Source organism: Ascaphus truei, chromosome 1, assembly GCF_040206685.1.
Source record: "Ascaphus truei isolate aAscTru1 chromosome 1, aAscTru1.hap1, whole genome shotgun sequence".
Lineage (NCBI taxonomy): Eukaryota > Metazoa > Chordata > Amphibia > Anura > Ascaphidae > Ascaphus > Ascaphus truei.
The window spans coordinates 189,639,190-189,658,859 of NC_134483.1; the positions used below are offsets into that span (position 1 = coordinate 189,639,190).

Consider the following 19,670-nt stretch of genomic DNA (forward strand, 5'->3'; position numbering starts at 1 on the left):
ATTTGGTCCGCATTCGACCCGGTGACGAATGGAAAACAACCTTCCGAACCCGTTATGGGCACTATGAATATCTGGTGATGCCTTTCGGACTCTGTAATGCCCCTGCTACCTTCCAGCATTTAATCAATGATGTCCTCCGAGAGTTATTGGACCAATTCGTAGTGGCATACCTGGATGACATCCTAGTCTTCTCAGATAACATCATGGATCACCAGAGACATGTCCGAATTGTCCTTGAGCGTCTCCGTAAGTACAAATTATACATCAAGTTAGAAAAATGCGAATTCGAAAAAACCAGCATGCAATTTCTCAGTTACATCATCTCTCCCGAGGGTTTGAGTATGGACCCAGGCAAGATTCAAGCCGTGGTGGATTGGCCAATCCCTCGGAATGAAAAGGACATTCAGAGATTTGTGGATTTTGCCAATTTCTATAGACGTTTTATTAAAAATTTCTCTGGCATTATTGCCCCAATCACCCAACTCACACGGAAGGAATTCCCCTTCAAATGGTCTCCTAAAGCAGATGCGGCTTTCGAACAATTGAAGTCACTCTTCACATCTGCCCCTATCCTCATCCATCCAAATCCAGAATTACCATTCATCTTGTAAGTGGATGCTTCCGACTCCGCTGTTGGTGCCATTCTGTCACAAAGAATTGGACCCAAGATGCTCCTTCATCCATGTGCCTTTTATTCATACCAAATGTCAACAGCTGAACGAAATTATGACATCGGAAACAAATAACTCTTGGCTATAAAAGCTGCATTCTCTGAGTGGAGACATCTACTGGAGGGGGCCAATCACCCAATTACGGTCTTTACGGATCACAGGAACTTAGAATTCATTCGATCCGCAAAGAGACTGTCTGCGCGACAAGCCAGATGGGCTCTCTTCTTTGCAAGATTTCAGTTCCACATCTCATACCGCCCTGGCTCCAAGAATGGAAAAGCCGACGCCTTGTCACGGTCCTTTCCTAATCCTAGTTCAGACAAAGAGCAAGAAGAAACTATTCTTCCAAAAAGAAATTTTTTGGGCTTCACATTCTCCGCCGATCTCCTCACACGAATAAAGGGAGCCTACTCAAATGACTCTTTTCTTAAAAACCCTCCTCCGGAAGCAGAACTATTTCTATGTGATGGTCTCTGGAACTCTAAGGATCGTCTGTTCGTCCCTAAGGAGGTAAAATTAGAGGTGCTCCAATTAATGCACGACTCCCGACCCGCTGGTCACCCAGGTGTCCTCAAGACACAGGAACTGTTGTCTCGCTCTTTTTGGTGGCCTAAATTAGCACAAGATGTTAAAGACTATGTCCTCTCCTGTGAGACTTGTGCTAGGACTAAGACCCCTCGAGCATCACCTGTGGGTTAACTGCAGCCTCTTCCGGTTCCAACTCGTCCTTGGGGGTCCATATCAATGGATTTTATTGTTGACCTGCCCCGATCAAGTGGACATAATACCATCCTGGTAGTGGTGGATCGACTTACAAAGATGGCTCACTTCATTGCAGCACAGAATCTTCCTTCTGCAGACCAGACAGCCAAGTTGATTGTGAAAGAGGTGTTTCGGCTTCACGGGGCTCCTGATGAGATCGTATCCGATAGAGGGGTACAATTCACTTCAAAATTTTGGAGGACCTTCTGTTCCTCTCTAGGAATTCGTTTAAATTTATCGTCTGGCTATCATCCACAATCCAATGGCCAGACAGCAAGGTCAAATCAGACTTTGGAACAATACTTACGATGTTTAGTTTGTCATCTCCAGGATGACTGGATTGATTTCCTACCATTAGCTGAGTTTTCATACAACAACTCACATCATTCTTCGACTCAGAAGAGCCCCTTTTTCTCAAATTATGGATTTCATCCAACCTTTATTCCTCGTTTTCCATCTTCGGGCCCCATTCTGGCAGTTACAGAGAAACTGGAGACTCTGCGAGACATCCAGGAGACCCTCAAAGAGACACTTCGTGAGACTCAAGTAAAGTACAAAAGAGCAGCAGACCACCACCGCAGACCCTCCCCAGAATTTCAAGTCGGGGATAAAGTCTGGCTTTCTACAAGAAATCTACGTCTAAAGGTTCCAACCATTAAATTGGGCCAAAAATACATCAGGCCATTTCGCATCTCAGCACTAAAAAATCCAGTGTCCTTCAGATTAGAGCTTCCTGAGACCATCAAAATACACCCTGTATTTCATTCTTCTCTGCTGAAACCTTTCCGTGAGAATCCATTTTCTGGACGGAGACTTCCTCCCCCTGAACCCGTCCTCATGGATAACGAAGAGGAATTCATTGTGGAGAGAATTTTGGATTCCAGGTTACACCGAGGGAAACTACAGTACCTGGTTCACTGGGGGGGCTATGGCCCAGAGGAAAGGTCTTGGGAACCCAAAGATTTTGTACATGCTCCGCGACTAGTCAAAGCTTTTCACCGGAGATATCCAGACAAGCCTAGCAAGGATCGTCCGGAGAACGCTCTTGGGAGGGGGGAGTAATGTCATATTCTCTAGCCTGCTGTTCCCATGCTTGGCCACCGGGACTGCTGCCACTCTCAATGTCTTGTTCTAGCCTGCAGTGCCTATACTTGCCCACCAGGAGTGCTGCTGCTAAACTAAGGAACATTCCAGACTCTAATACCTGACACCTCTGCACCTGTGCTCCACCTCTCAGCCTGCCTATATAAACCTCCCTTTCCTGTTCCTCCTTGCCTGTTTATACTGGTTCTTTAGCTCCAGCAAGGTTCCTGTGTTTACTGCTGTGCTAGCTATTGCTATCATCCTGTTCCAGTCTTCTCGTTGCCGACCTCTGCTTTTTACCTGACTTCGCTACCTGCCGCCTGCCTCGGACCCCTGCTTGTTACCTGACTTTGCTATCTGCTGCCTGCCTCTGATCTCTGCTTGTGACCCCTACTTCGCTCCCTGCTGTTCCTGCCACTGGGATCCACTTCAGCTGAAGTCCAATCCTTGACAATACGATAGATACTATAAATAGATATATTAGATAGATAGATAGATAGATAGATAGATAGATAGATAGATAGATAGATAGATAGATAGATAGATAGATAGATAGATGATAGCTAGATAGATTAGATAGAGATAGATAGATTGGATAGATTGATAGGTAGCCCTTTTTCCCTCTAACATATAGGGTCTCCTGGTGCTAGCTTCACCTGCTGGCTCAGAGAGATCTGGGCCTCCGCCACGGGGAGCCTGGGGCATCAATATAGTAACTGGCAGTGCCTCCACTTGCCCAGGATCCCAAAGGGTGTGAGATTACCCTGGTCAAAAATCACTAATAACAATACACAGATGTCAATAACAACCTTTACTATTCTCTGAACTGAGTTAGCATAGAATAAACAGTGCGATAATGGGTACATCTATACCTTCACCTCGCAGGGCCTTATCCCACCACCGTGTAATCCCCACACCGTGTCCACAGTATTGTAGGAACACCTTTGGTCAGGTAACCCTCCAAGTGTCTCCAAAAATTAGCCCATCCCTCTAGGCATGATCAACACCTGTACTGTATAGAGTTGTTGGTGCATATAGATGGAGAGGTACTTGCCGGGTGTGTCCACACCCGGGCGCGCTAACGTAGAAACAAAGGGTCCACCGATGTCCTCCGCGATGAGCTCCCTCCACAGGGAGAGCGTCCAGTGTGAGAATAGTCTTTATCTTCAATCCAATAGTCTGGTCCCAGACTAGGAAGAGCAGGTTACTCAGTGCAGAAGCTGTGTCCCTGACTAGCACTAATCACTAACCTGACAAGATCCCTATCTAAGGGGCCTTCCCTACAGAAGCCACAAACTAGTGGTGTCTCAGGGCCTTAACTGGGGCCTAGGGGGTTCTGGTCTAGTACAGAGGCTACTTGCCTCTCTGCGCCTCCTTCCCCTAGCCTCTAATGGCACCTATTGACACTCATGCTCCACTGTCAGCTTCCTACTTCCCTTCTCAGTACAACCCTAGAGCCCTATTAGCTGGCATGATCAGGTGACTGTTACTAAGGCTCATGGGAAATGTAGTCCCTGCTTAGAGCCTTTATCTTATTGGCCCCGCTTTGCATGCTTGTCCTGCGCATGCGCGACATCATTCATGGCCTCCACAACTCCTGGCACTGCTGCACATGCGTGGCGGTGCCCTGCTATGGGAGCCGCTGGAGACGCGATCGCCCCACCAGTACTTCCCACTGCGCAGCGGGGGTCCCTCTGCTCAACGGAGGCAAGGGGGGACGGGGGGAGAAACAGAGGACCTCGCTACAGATAGATAGATATATATGTATGTTCCATTTATTGTAATTGATGGTTTGTATTATGTTGTTTTGGTTTATACAGTATGCACAATACAGATGTTGTATAGATATGTGTTGAGATACTTGAAGAAATTAACTCTTGAAGGTCAAAATGGGTTGAAAATCAAAATGCAGCTTTATTTTAAAGGAATCAATTTTTTAGAGCAACATAGGTCAGCTTTTATCATATGGAAGAAGAAATGACTTAGGAAATGATTGCATATAGTTAAGTACTGTATATATAATTATATACAGATATGAATAACAACACCTTGAAGGTATATACACGGGGTAGGAGGGAGGGGGGGCGGAGGAGAGAGATGTGGGAGCCTCAGTAGTATGTTGGAGAATTCTTTTTTTTTTTTTTAACGAGAGATTCTCTACTTGCCTCTTTAGGCATGGGTCAGGGTTTTATCCATTTTATCTTATCTTCTCTATTGAGGAAAGTAGAGATAGCTGAAACTGGGGGTTTAAGTAGCCATTTTTTATTATTGTTATTGGGTTTTGTTGTTAAGAATTTTTTTTTGTGTGTGCTCATATCACAATGTATATGTTTCAATGTGAGAACTTTGTTAATTGTTATTGGTATAGACACCTTTTATCTTTTTTAGACTGCTTTAAAAATGTAATGTATTTTAATTTATGTCTAAGATAACATCCTTTAATGTTAAAGTCCTCAATCGTCCCATAAAAAGGAGAAAGATTTATGATATTATTTTTGGATTGAAAAGTATGCTTACAGGAAACTCATTTTACTTCTGAAGAAGAACATTTTCTTAATAATAAGAAATATCCCACTCAATATTTTCCATCTGCGTCATATCCAAGAAAAAAAGTAGCCATTTTGCTTAAAAAATTTCACATTCAACTTAAAAAAGAAGAAAAATATATAAGGAGGGTAGATATTTAATGATTAAGGGATGTGTTTGTGGAAATGATTACTATAATTAACATTTACACTACCAACACTAATTAGTATACATTTTTTGATGACCTATCTCCCATTGTGGCCCAATCACCATCTGTTGTCGGACTTTAATTTAGCTTTTGATGCATTAATGGATAGATCGCCGTCGAATGCCACAAAAAATAACTCAAAATCGGTACAACCAGAGAGTGGATTAAAACAACTGGGTATGATTGATTCATGGCGTATGTTAAATCCTGCAGGTAGAGATTATACATGTTATTCTTCTTCTCCTCATGATACCTACTCTAGGATCGACCATATATTTATATTGAGTCAAGCCTCACATTTGTTAACACATGCAAATATAGATTGTATCTCAGTATCAGACCATGCTCCCATATCGGCTTTGTTGAAAATTATTACGGTTTCACCAAAGACATTTTTCTGGAAATTGGGTTTTAATTTACTTCAAGACAAAAATATTAAAGAGGAGATTAGACAGATTTAATTTCATACTTTGATTTAAATAGACCGGAAAAGACTTTTCCTTCTGTTTGGGTCGCCTTTAAACCGGTAATTAGAGGTATATTAATTTGTTTATCTTCAAGAATTAAAAAAAAAAAAAAGTTGAAATAGATAATAGTTGAAAGAAATTATTGGATCTTGAAATGGAGCATAAAAGATCAGGCTCTTCCCATACATTGAGACTAGAGGTAAACTCAACATACTTTTGTCAGACAAAATAGAATGGGATATTACAGTATGTATTCCAAATAGTTTTTTTTATAATAAAGGAAATAAACCAGAAAGATTACTTGCACATAAACTTAAAGAACATCAACAGAGAAACAATATTCATATTATTCAACATTCAACATTTATCCAATTTTAAAGGGCAGAAATCATAAGAGTATAAATTCAAAAGGGACACTTTTCTTGACTTTTATAAAAAAACTTTATACTAATGAAAAAGTGAATTTGTCTCTTATATCTTCATTTCTGGAGTCTATAACGCTATATCAGATGAAGAAGTTATTAAGGCCATTAAAACTTTAAAGATGCATAAAGTTCCATGCCCAGATGGATATACTACATCTTTCTATTTTTAAAAAAATCCTCTTTTCTTACACCTCATCTAACTAATCTTTCAAATTCATTTCTAGTTTCCGAACAAGTCACTCCATCTATGATGAATGCTTCAAACTCTTTACTTCTTAAATCAGATAAGGATCGGGAATTATGTTCCTCTTATAGGCCTATTGCTTTACTTAATTTAGATGCTAAATTATTTACTAAAATATTAGCCATGAGACTAGAAAACTTGCTTCCCGCTCTTATTAATAATGATCAATCTGGATTTATTTTAGGACGTTAAACTTGGGTCCTATAATGGAACAACTATTATACAAATTTGGATTAGGTTTTAACATTATCAAATTCATATTTGCTAATTATAAAATTCCTCATGCTCAGGTTTTAGTTAATGGGTCTGTGACAGGGTAAATAAAAGCCACCAGTTATATGCCTGGAAAACCTATGTCTAGACTGCAGTGCAGCACTGACTAGGTTAACTTCAGCTGGGAACCTCAGGACAATTAGTTGGATCACAGCTGCCTAATCAATGTGTGTTAAAACCCAGGCTGTAGACACATGGAGCCTGTCTGTTGAGGAGAGAGGAGTAAGCTGCTGAGAGATTTCCTGATACAAGGTCTGATTAGAAAAGTAGATGAATTGTGAACTGTCTGTCCCCTGCATAGAAAAGGGCAACTGCCATATACACTGTCTGCTAAAGAGAAACTGTTTTTGTCTGTCTGCTGAAGAAAAGCCATTTTCCTTTTGTTGCTGATGAAAAGCTATTTTTGTTTTGTGTGCTGTATATTTTTCAAGTCTAAATAAATAAGCCTTGTCAAGAAACCCGCGTGTGTAGTTGCATGTACCCTGCAACATATGGTGTCAAGAAGTGAGATTTGATTTTTTTCAAAAGGCTCCTGCAGTTAAAGGGCCACACACACACACAAGAATGGAAGAAATGTTGAAAGCGTTTCTGTGCGAGCAGGCCCGGCTGCAAGCGGAGAGAGATGAAAGACTACAAACAGCACAGGATGAGCGGATTGCCAAGCTGTTGACCCAATTCCAGGGGTCTGCCAGTCCAGAACTTGCAAGCAAACCCCCGGTACTCCTGAGGAAAATGGCTCCGGACGAGGATCCAGAGGCCTTTTTACTGACTTTTGAAAGAGTTGCCAAAGCTCAGGGCTGGGCTACAGATCGCTGGGCAACTGCTTTGGCCCCGCTCTTCATAGGAGGAGCCCAGGCCTCATATCAGGGTCTCCCAGCAGATCAGGCCATGGACTACCGACAAGTAAAAGCCGCCATACTTGATCGCTTAGGTCTGAACCCAGAGACCTACCGGCAGCAGTTCCGAAACATGAAGTACACCGCTAAGATGAGACCCCGGGTCATCGCTCAGCGATTATTGCATTTATGTACACTGGCGACACACTTAATCGCACTACGGCCAGATCCGCAAGCCGGGAGATTTCCCGGCTTGCTAGTGGCCGCCCCTCGGCGTGCCGAGCGTCACCGACGCGCGGTCACGCGTCATCGGGAGCCTGCGCCCCCTGCACGCGCGTCCAGGGCTCCCCGAGGGAGCCCTGGTGTCCCGCGATGTGGGGGACGGCAGCAGGGGGTTCCGGGGGACCCGGCGGACCCGGCAGCGGTAGGGAGAGCGCCCCGATCGGAGGGCGCTCTTCCGCTGCTTCGGCGCGCGCCCGTCACCCTCCGGCGCGCGCCAGGCTATTGCTGCGGCCGAGAACGGGCAAATGCTCGAATAAACTCGGCCGCAGCAGTACGCGCTGGATACAACCCGAGGAGTGCACTAAGGAGGCAATTCTTGAGCAGGTGGTTTTGGAACAATTTCTACAAATAATACCCCCTTCCGCACGCTCGTGGGTAAAACGCCATGCTGCTGAAACCCTAGCTTTGGCGGTCCGACTCGTGGAGAACTTCCTTGGGGCTGAGCAGCAGGCGAGTTTACTGGACCCGACTCCACCGGTACTTGCGGACGCCCAAAGAGGGAGGTCGGATCAATGGGGAACCTACGGCCCGTCACAAAACCGCCAAGTCCAACGGAAGGAGCAGTCATTCCAGCAAGGACGGAGTCCAAATGCTGGTCCCCGTAGAGACCCACATCTCCTTCCGGATGTCGGCTCGTTGCAAAGTGAGAGGAACTTCCGAGGACGTCGCCCACAGGACCCACCAGATGCCTGGTCTCCAGTAACCGGTCCAGCGGAGCGCTATCCACAGCCCCCTCCTGCGAGGGAACCCTCCCCATGTTCCGCCTGCGGAGAACAAGGCCACCGGTATGTGGACTGTCCACTGATGGATTGTTCATTCAGCAGAACCGTCGCCTCGGCTTTTACTGGGGAAAATTACAAGCCCTGGCTACTTCCAGCCCTGATTGGGGGAAAAACGTCCAGGCCCTTGTAGATTCGGGCTCTGGGAAAACTCTGGTCCTCCAGGAACTGTTACCGCCCAACGTGTGTTCTTTTGACTCCCCATGGAGCATAGAATGTATACACGGCGATGTAACACGCTATCCGACGGCCAAAATACGGCTACAGGTAAAAGGTCAGGAGGCTTACCTCAAAGTAGGAGTCGCTCCTTGGCTCCCTGCCCCCGTTGTGCTCGGTCGGGACTGGCCTTTCTTTTCGGACCTAATGGCCCCAGACGCTTGGACAAACAGGACTGGTTGCAGAAATCTGGGTCTCAAGGTGACCATTCTAGTAGTCAAAGGTCACAAGTGATGGCTGGGGATGGCCAAAGTTAGGGGGATATGGGCCCTGGAGATTTACCAGACCTGTACCTCCCTGACTTTTGCCAGAAGCAAAGGGAAGACCCAGTCCTTGCTAGACATTATGACAAGGTGGTGAAAATTGATGAACAGATTTTAGATGCACAGGGGATGATAGTATTCCCCCATTTTGAGATATCAAAGGATATCCTATATAGGGTGAATAGGCACACACAAACAGGGGAGGTCACCAGACAGATATTGGTTCCCAAGGCGTTTGTTAAATCTGTGTTCACTCTAGCCCATACTGTCCCTTGGGGTGGTCACCTGGGCAGTGATAAAACATTGGACCGTATTTCATCCCGATTCTATTGGCCAGGGATGCATAGTGATATTGCTAAGCTATGTGCAGCATGTCCGGAGTGCCAGCTAACTTGTCCAAAAGGACAAAAAACAGCCCCTTTGGTTCCTCTACCCTTGGTGTCAGTTCCCTTTGAGAGGATTGGGGTAGACTTGGTAGGACCTCTAGAACCTTCTGCGAAAGGACACAGGTTTATCCTTGTAATAGTTGATTATGCGACAAGATATCCTGAGGCGTTCCCCCTGAGAACAGCAACGGCGAAGCAAGTAGCCAACAAGTTGTTGGAACTGTTGTCACGGGTTGGACTTCCCCAGGTTATGTTGACAGACCAAGGTACAAATTTCATGGCTAAACTGATGCAGAATGTCTTAAAGTTACTAGAGGTCAAGTCTGTTCGGACATCGGTCCACCATCCACAGACTGATGGATTGGTGGAAAGATTTAACCGAACTCTAAAGGGGATGCTGAGGAAATTTGTAGATTCAGAGAAGAGAGCTTGGGATGAACTTCTCCCTTTTCTGCTGTTTGCAGTGCGGGAAGTTCCCCAGGCCTCCACAGGATTCTCTCCATTTGAATTGCTCTATGGTCGCCAACCCCGGGGTATCCTAGACCTCCTAAAGGAGTCCTGGGAGGAACAGCAGTCCCCTTCTAAGAATACCCTGCAATATGTACTAGACCTTAGGAAGTGCCTAGATGTGGTCGGCCATTTTGCCAGGGAGAATCTTAGATTAGCCCAGGACAGTCAGGAGAGACATTACAATCCGAATGCTCGCATGAGAGTGTTTAACCCAGGAGACCAGGTGATGTTATTGTTACCCAGTTGCGAGAGTAAACTCCTGGCCAAATGGCAGGGCCCATTCAAAGTACTCCACCGTACGGGTGATGTGGATTACGAGATCGCTCAACCAGGGTCCAGGAAGGGTAAACAAATTTACCATGTGAACTTGCTGAAATACTGGAAGATGCAGCGGTCTCTATTCATCCACCCGGTGGAGGAGGAAACAGACATGGGTCCTCAACCTCCACGGGAGAACATCATGAGTGACGATAAAATCCCAATGGGTAAACAGTTGTCCTCTGAACAAAAAGGGGACTTGTTAGCAATAATTACACAATTCCAGGATGTTTTTTCTGACTTACCAGGACAAACTAACTTAATTTCCCATGCAATCGAGACAGCACCTGGGATAAAAGTACGTTCCCGTCCTTATAGGTTGCCAGAAAGTCGTAGAGCTCTGGTAGTGAAGGAGGTACAAGAAATGTTACACTTAGGAGTGATTGAGGAATCATGAAGTGAGTGGTGTAGTCCACTAATTATGGTCCCTAAACCCGATGGGAAGGTAAGATTTTGTGTGGACCTCCGAAAGGTCAATGCGGTATCCAAGTTTGACGCATATCCGATGCCAAGGGTGGACGAATTAATTGACGCCCTTGGTAACGCGGAATATATATCCACGTTGGACTTGACAAAAGGATACTGGCAAATACCCTTAGAGGAAAAGTCCAAATGCAAAACAGCCTTTGCCACTCCCATGGGTTTATACCAGTTTGTGACAATGCCATTTGGAATGCAGGGAGCCCCAGCCACATTTCAGAGACTCATGGATAAGGTACTGAGGCCCCATAGGACTTATGCCGCAGCCTACCTAGATGACATTGTTATTTATAGTAAACACTGGCAGGCCCATCTAAATAGGCTGAGAGCGGTCCTCAAATCTCTAAGAGAGGCAGGGCTCACAGCCAACCCTAAGAAATGTGCCTTGGGTAAAGCAGAAACCAAATACTTAGGGTATGCAGTGGGAGGTGGAAAAGTAAGGCCACTAGCCGACAAAGTAGCTGCCCTGAAAGAAGTTCCGACCCCCCAAACAAAAACGCAGGTACGCTCTCTGCTGGGTTTAGCAGGGTACTAGCGGTGGTTCATCCCCAACTATTCGGAAGTGGCAGCCCCTTTAACGGACCTCACAAAAAAGTGTGCCCCTACACAAGTGGTGTGGTCAAGGGATTGTCAGAGAGCCTTTGAGGACATAAAAAGGTGTCTATCAGATGGTCCCATCCTTAGAAGCCCAGACTTCAACAGCCCTTTTATGGTGCAAACAGATGCATCAGAGATAGGGCTAGGAGCAGTGTTGTCACAACAGTTTGAGGGAGTTGAACATCCTATCCTTTTCCTGAGTAGGAAATTGTTCCCAAGGGAAAAAAACTACTCAGTGATTGAGAAAGAGTGCCTCGCAGTAAAGTGGGCAATCGAGGCTTTGAGGCATTACCTGGCAGCAGTCCATTTTACTTTGGTGACGGATCATGCTCCACTGAAGTGGTTAAATAGCATGAAGGATTCCAATGCTAGATTGACTAGGTGGTATATGGCCCTCCAACCCTTCTCAATTGAGATTCAGCATAGGCCTGGAAAAGAGAACGCAAATGCTGACTTCTTTTCTAGAGAAGGGGTGGATGGTTTGGCTTCAGCCGTGCGTAGCCCCAGCCACACACTAACAGGGGAGGAATGTGACAGGGTAAATAAAAGCCATCAGTTATATGCCTGGAAAACCTATGTCTAGTCTGCAGTGCAGCACTGACTAGGTTAACTTCAGCTGGGAACCTCAGGACAATTAGTTGGATCACAGCTGCCTAATCAAGGTGTGTTAAAACCCAGGCTGTAGACACATGGAGCCTGTCTGTTGAAGAGAGAGGAGTAAGCTGCTGAGAGATTTCCTGATACAAGGTCTGATTAGAAAAGTGGATGAATTGTGAACTGTCTGTCCCCTGCATAAAAAAGGGCAACTGCCATATACACTGTCTGCTAAAGAGAAACTGTTTTTGTCTGTCTGCTGAAGAAAAGCAATTTTCCTTTTGTTGCTGATGAAAAGCTATTTTTGTTTTGTGTGCTGTATATTTTTCAAGGCTAAATAAAGAAGCCTTGTCAAGAAACCCGCGTGTGTAGTTGCATGTACCATGCAACAGGGTCTTTAACCGATATATTTTTAATTTCTAGAGGGGACAAGACAAGACAAGGTAGCCTTATTTCACCTCTTATTTTTGCTATGGTTATGGAACCATAAAGGCAAAAGATTAGGAAGGATAATCTAATTACAGGTATTCAAATAGGTCCAGCTCATTATAACATTTCTATGTTTGCAGATTACATCTTACTTGTTGTTTCAAATCCAGATCAGTCTTTGAATGAATTAATGCTTAATATATTTTATCTTTTTTTCTGGATTAAATATTAATTTTGATAACTCAGAAATTCTCACTCTCACTCTGCCAGGTGATCAAATTGATTTTCTTGCTAATCTCTTTCCTTTCAAATGGCAAAAATGTATATCAAATATATGGGTATTCACATTACCAACTCTTACAATACTTTATATAAACATAACTTTCCAAATCTTAAGGATATATATAAGGAGCTTTTACAGTGGCACTCTTATGAGATTTCTTGGATTGACAGGATTATAAATACAAAAATGAATATTTTACCAAGATTTACAGTATATCTTTTTCAAGCTTTACCTGTGAATATTCCTAAAAGCATCCTAGATTCGGTTCAATCCAAAATAATGAAGTTTATAAGGGATCATAAACCTCCTCGGGTAGCTAAACACATTTTATTTCGGAAAAAATGGGAGGGAGTATTAGGTTATCCAGATATGCATAAATATTATTTTGCATCCCATTTAAGAACTCTTAGGGATTGTTTAATTATTTTATTTATATTGTTTCATATTATTCCAAAACAAATAAAAAGATTTTAAAAAAAAGGGGGGGGGGGGGTTCAGGAGTAGAAATCTTTTTCCCCCACATGTTTCATGTTTAGTTAGGCTGCAACTTGTAAATACCATTCTATTTTTTTCTATGTAACAAAAAGAAAAGAATATAAAATAAAAATGTTTAACATATACAGTATTCTTCTACTTTAACAGTATATTTAACATCTGTTTCTTTTATTTCAGAAACCTCACCAAGATACACTACTAAGGTTTCATTTAGTCTGCAAATATAAATATTTCTAAGAAGCGGATTGAATTACAAGAGTGTTCCTGTGAAATGGCTTTTGTCCTCTTTGGATAACAAAATAAAGATTCCTTAGTCACACCTAATGTCAGATAATGGGATCAGGAAAAAAAGCTGATGCTCCTGCTCACAGAGGCCTTCCTGGACAGTCCCATACAGTGACAGGCAGAAAGGAATGAAGAGAAGAGCACTGCAGACTTGCATAAACAATATAATAAAGTCAAAGAAAACCAAAGTTTCAGTTGCAACTGTACATGCAGCAAAGTATAGTCCAGAAAAATAGGAATGGTGCTCAGCAAATAAGACCCTTCTCTATAGTAATTAAACAGTTGCCACTGGGACGGCATACAATTGGGGTGAAAAGTCAGCTATAGTGTGGTAATATGATATCAGCCTAGTGAGACAAGCATCAGTACTCACAAGTATGGCTATGGTATGTACAGTGGTAAGGCAATATAAAGAACTAATAACACATGTGTAAATCAACATGCCAGTACCTTTAAGCTTTCTTGGTGCGTGCCTCTAATGATCCCATCCTGTCCCCGGGTGCGGCCCGTGAAAAAAGTCCAGAAATGGCAAGCTGTGAAAAACAGAGCACTAATCCAGGCAAAAATCATTCGGAAGCCCCATAAAAACCATAGTTTTATATGAGTCTCATGGCCAACATGTTTTGCACCCACCGGCACTTTGTCAAGGTGTAAGGTGTCAATGGTAAAAGGTTGCACATAGCAAGCAAAACGTTGGGTTTCCATGGTTTATTAAATTGTTTTTGCAAGTCTGCAGTTCCTCTTCCTCATTCTGTTCTGCATTATTCTCTTTTGAACCATTATATTATGCTACAACACAATTTGTACTTGAGCTTTATATCATGATGGAAGCCTTAAAACTTAACAGAGGATGATGCTATAATTTAAATGATTTTAAATTCATTCTGTACATATTTAATACATGTGAAAGCAGATGGGAAGATTTTGTAATGTAACAGTTGACAGTTTAAGCAAATATGTTGTATTCTGACATATTTATGAAATATGGTGGAATAGAATGTTAGGATCAAGGTGGTGTTGCAGATTTTTGTTTCCTCTATACAAGTCACATTGACCATATTTTTAAAGCAAAAAAAATAATATTACAGTTAAACCTCTTTAGATACTTATTATTTTTGCATTGGGCAGTAAGAATGGACAAATATGTCTTTCAAAAGAACAAAGGTGTAGAAGGGCCAAATTCTACAAAGAAAAATATTTTTTTTTATACTTAAGACTACCTTTTCTAAAAATAATAAAGCGTCATCCAAAAACAGTGGATAATTTTCATTATATTTTAAAGGCTTTTCAGAACATACTTGAAAACGAGAGGGAACTCTCAATGTATCACTTCCTGGTAAAACATTTGATAAATAAATAAGTATACGTAAGAGACACAAATTCCAAAGCAAAAACATCTGGAATTTAATATGAGCAAATGTGCAGATTTCCGTCTTGTATTTGTCTCCTGAAATCTTTTCAATTATAAAATTCAAAGATATTACTGTACAGTATATTATTCAGGACAACAAATACTTGGTTACCATTCTGGATCAAGAAGATTCTAAATGACAATCAAGTTGTACCTACAGTAGAATAATAAATGTGTGAATTATGTCATGTGGTACAATAGAGTTTAAATAGCTTAACTGGCATTGAAGAAAGTGAATTAATTGCAATTTACAATTAGACATATGCATCCTGTTCCAATTGTGTTTGTGAAACTTTCACTGTTTTTATTTGTGAGGTTTTTTTCACATTTCACTGTTTTACACAATATTTTCCCAAGCTTTACAGGGCTAAAACAAAATCAAAATCTGTTTTACAGTAGATAATGCAAGAATGAGAAAGAGGGAAATAAGATAATTTCAATATGCTAATAGGCTGGTTTCTCCCTCTTCTATAAAAGAGTAATCTCCTCAATTAACAACAAACAGCAGAAATCAATGAGAAATAAAGACTCTTGATATAACAAAGGAGACACATTAGGGATTCAGAACAGAGTTCTATTTTGAGTAGGCACATTGGCCCATATTTAGTAAGCACCGCTTAGATAATATGCCCAATAGTCTGGTGCCTTCAAGCTGTCACAAGCAGCAGAATAAAAATAACAATGTATAATAGAGGAGGCATCTGGAACTGTTGATCCAATCTGCACCTACGTCTACTGCTCCACGACTATCTTGTCCTGAAATACCAGGAGAATTGAGTGGTGGGGCAAAGGGTAGAGATGTGATACATGGAGGGGCAGAGATGCTTAGACCTTGAAGGAAAAAAAGGGGAATGTACTGATTCATACAGCCTTTAACCCCTTCAGTCCTGGAGGGTAAAGCACTAGCTATGAAGTGGTCATTCTCCTTCTAAGTTGCATAATGTACTTGGGGAAAGGATAGATGTCTGGTTGTTCTACTGTGAGGAGTGAGAGCATCGGAAAATATTTGGATATATATGAGGATCTCTTTTTTTGATGCATGAAGTTTTCGTTGATGGAGATACAGTTGGTCTGATTGACAGGCTGATTCCTGAAAGTTAATTAGTGGTAGACTTTAGAATTGGAGAAAATAAATTCCAATGGCTGAGACACACCTACAGAAGTTAGCAAAATAAACTGATAGAATAACAGGAAATGCAAGAGAATATTTAGAATAAGGATTTGTTATGTATACAATGAGAGCAAAGAATGTGATGTAACATAACAGATCATAAACATGAAGAATAGCTATAATTCAAAGTGAGGATGGACAAATGCTTGAAAGGAAATACATGATTACAATCTAATAGCTATAGTTATGCTTTCGTATACCAGAAATCTATTAATGGGAAGATAAAAGAGACAGGTACCCAAACTCACTTTAGAATACCTTTGTCTAGCAAGGCTTTAAGACAGACAAGTAAACAGATAAATGAAAGGTGTCATACACACAATTAAAAATAAGTGCATCAACAGAGTACTTTATGACAACTAATAGACAATATATTTTACTGCGGTGCTGGTACAGCTGTCCATCACTGCTGCGCATGCTGAAGTTGCGCCTCACAATGCAATATAAGACACTGTGCAAGGCATTATTGTACCCCAAGGTTTTATTGCTTGCTGTGTTTAGGACCACATGCTCAACTCAGAAAAACATTACCGGGCTTGATCAAATGCCCCAGCAGTCATAATTTGAACCAAACTGAGGCACCCTTAAGTGGCATGACACTTTTGTTTAGAACCAGTGTTCTAGATACTGGCCTATAAATAATGGAGATAAGTTTTTAGGGAGAGAGTTGAATTGCAAACAAACATTTGAACACAACAAGGATGAATGGAACTGTTTACCCACAGAGATAGCAGGAGTTCAAAAAGAGTATCTGGCTGATAACACATAGTATCCACATAAAGTAGGCAGACTAGGCTACGATAACCATTTTGGTGCTGGAAGGCTGGCTTTGGTAGGAATCCTGTGGTTACAACCGGCCTCCTGTGACACAAACAGAAATGGACAGGGCTCCACTTCCATTCATTTTTTTGTTCACTGCTACATTGCAATCACACTGTAGAAAATTAGAAAAACTTGTAATAAGAGCCCTAAGAGTGCAGGCCTCCAAAAGGTTAAAAAAAAAAGTTCAAAAATAGTGCGCTCCTTGCTATTGTAAGAATAAGTGACACACAGACAGACTCACACTTAACCTAGAAGGGGAACAGAAAAATAATAAAAGGGACACGAAGAAAAAAGAGAACCAATAGCGCAATATGTTTAAAAAAGGTAAGATATATTAGTACCATCCAATGGTCTCACTCATATATTACAAGTTCTTTTGGGCATTGTACAATCTCTGGCGTCTCCGATCCCAGCGCTCTCACTCCAGTCATGGTCCTACATGGGTTCCTTGACTCAACCGAACTGCTGACTCTGTTTTCTCACAGTCAGCATTCTCCACACAGCTCTAACCCGCGCGGTCCCACCCTAAGAGTGCAGGTGTCCAAAGGGTTAATCTGTCTTTAACTTCTATGTATCAAATACAATGGTCCCACATTGTGTCAAAACGAACAAAACACTAGGCAACCTCAGTATCTGGTTACATTTTCATGATCCCTGTTACTGGTATGTATACACATGTATCTAATTTATATGAACATTAGCATAATCAGATTATTGTAACAATAGGACTTAATATCTGTCTGAGTTTGAAGCTCATTTGGTTTTATGTTTTGCTGTAAATCCACTGTTGTGCAAACCCATTTTATTTGCATATTGATTAATTGCTAAATGAGCCACACATTTAGATGGATGTAATTCTTGGAAGTATTTTTGGATAAAATACTGTATGTAAAATAAAACAAGAGTGTGTATAATTAATTTAAAAATGTTGTGGAAATAATTATTGGTAAAAATGTAAATTTTATTATGTGACACTAACTATCAATTATTAATATTCACCTGAAGTGCAATTACTGATTGTCATATTGTGTGTTATTATATTGTATGTATAAAGCACACTAATGTATGTTTTTGTTTGTAACCTGTAAGATGATGAAAAAAATAAACAGTAAAGTAGATTTTTTTTTAACAAAATGTATTTGTTCACCAAAATACCATTAATGGAACAATGACAATATTTTTATGAGCAAAATGTTTGCTGCTTTTTATAATGCAAGCAGACAGCTTGATATTAGAGTAAAGGCTAGAACACAAAACTAAAAGCAACGTAAACATCAGAAACTCCCTGGCCAAAGATCCTAGAACTATGGTGAGTTTGAAAACACTCTTGTTCAAAATTTGGCCTAAAACAATACGTTGGTAAAAATAAAATAAAATAGAAACATAGAATTAGATGGGTGACAATAATCACCTGTCCCACCCAATCTGCAGGTTGTCATTTCTGTTGTAAAACCATAGAACCTATTACTATTTGATCTTGGACTCTCTTCCATATAAAGGATAGCCTTGTGCCTATCTCATCTATTTTTAAATTCACTTGTTGTATTAACCTTTACCCCCTGGTAGGAGTTTATTTCACAAATCCACCAACCTTTCCATAAATAAGTATTTCCCATTATTCCTGAGCCTACCAACTTTCAGCTTCAGAGCATGACCTCAAATTCTTGCACTTTTTGTCTCTGAAACATTGCCCTGTACAGTGGTGGACTTATATTTTGGCCACCCAAAACGTCATGGCAGTATGTGATGCCCAGTTCCCATGGCAATGCGTTATGTGATGCTGTGTCGTGATTTGATGCTGTGTTGTCATGGCAATGGGTCGTCATATAATGTCACTTGACGTCAGACACCTGATGAAGCGACGCAAGGATTTTTTTAGTCTTTCCTGATAAGTCTGAGAACGGGAAGGAAGATTTTATTACTAAAGATTAGGCAAAAGGCAGAATCCAGTACAATCCAAGGTAATTCACAGAGAAGCAAATAAGTAAAATTCACTAAGTAAATACTTAGTTTGAGACTTGGCAGGAGCAGGGGCATGAACTGTTCAAGGAAAGAGTTGCAAAACAAGGATTGTTGCAACTTCCTGATCCTAAATAGGGCTATACAGGAAATGGGCCAGTCCTAAGCCGCTATGCCTCAGAGAGTTTTAGTTCTCTAGTGTCTCAAGCCTGGTGGACAACTGAAACATTGCAGCCAGAATAACATCCCATGAGGGAAGGTTTTCTTTGTACTACAAATCTTAGCCAAGCGTCAACAAACTGATCTTACAATAAGTTTTATGATGCAGAGATTCCCTCTTTCACTACTCATACCAATTCACCACATCTATGTATTTACAGCACCTCACTTGGTTTAAAAGGCATCTCCTCTCTATCCTGATTTCAATTCGGCTCGAGGGTTTCATCCGTTTGGGCCAGATGGCCGAATTGTATACTTAAATGCTTCTGAAGTCTGTGTTGCAACCCAGAAAGGATCTATTTGAATCCTTTACTCGATATGTTTTCTCTCTAAATTCCGATATTTATACTTTATTTCTCATACAGATGTGAATATATCGAATACTGAGTTTTTCCCCAAACTCCTTGTTTTTGTTACCCTCCCCTCCTGCTTTCTGTACATCTGTAACCCTGCAAAAACTCTCAATAAAAAGTTTAAAAATATCATGTAGTTGCCACACTCTTGATCATTCATCTAATCTTCTTATGTCATTAATAATTTTGTTTAGCTCTCCTCCCCTTTCCTATAGTGTTAACCTTGTTTTTGATCTTTGCGTCATTGGCAAAAGAACATTATTTTCCGTCCAGACGTGTAATGTCAATGGACGTTATCGGATGTACAGTATTGTTTCCCTCAA

General features: G+C 41.5%; 1 protein-coding gene across 9 annotated transcripts in view; it reads left to right on the top strand.

Annotated features, from left to right (window-relative positions):
• Window positions 1–19,468, top strand: part of LRRC2 (leucine rich repeat containing 2) — a 435,439-nt gene extending 415,971 nt beyond the window's left edge. For 6 of the 9 annotated variants that reach the window (XM_075599516.1, XM_075599535.1, XM_075599497.1 and 3 more), the window contains one exon: window positions 13,305–19,468. In XM_075599516.1, the coding sequence (XP_075455631.1) occupies window positions 13,305–13,354 (50 nt within the window). In that variant the 3' untranslated portion in view covers window positions 13,355–19,468. The remainder of the gene's footprint in view (window positions 1–13,304) is intronic. The other 3 variants (XM_075599478.1, XM_075599551.1, XM_075599488.1) reach the window with 1 other exon arrangement.
• Window positions 19,469–19,670: the final 202 nt, after the last annotated feature.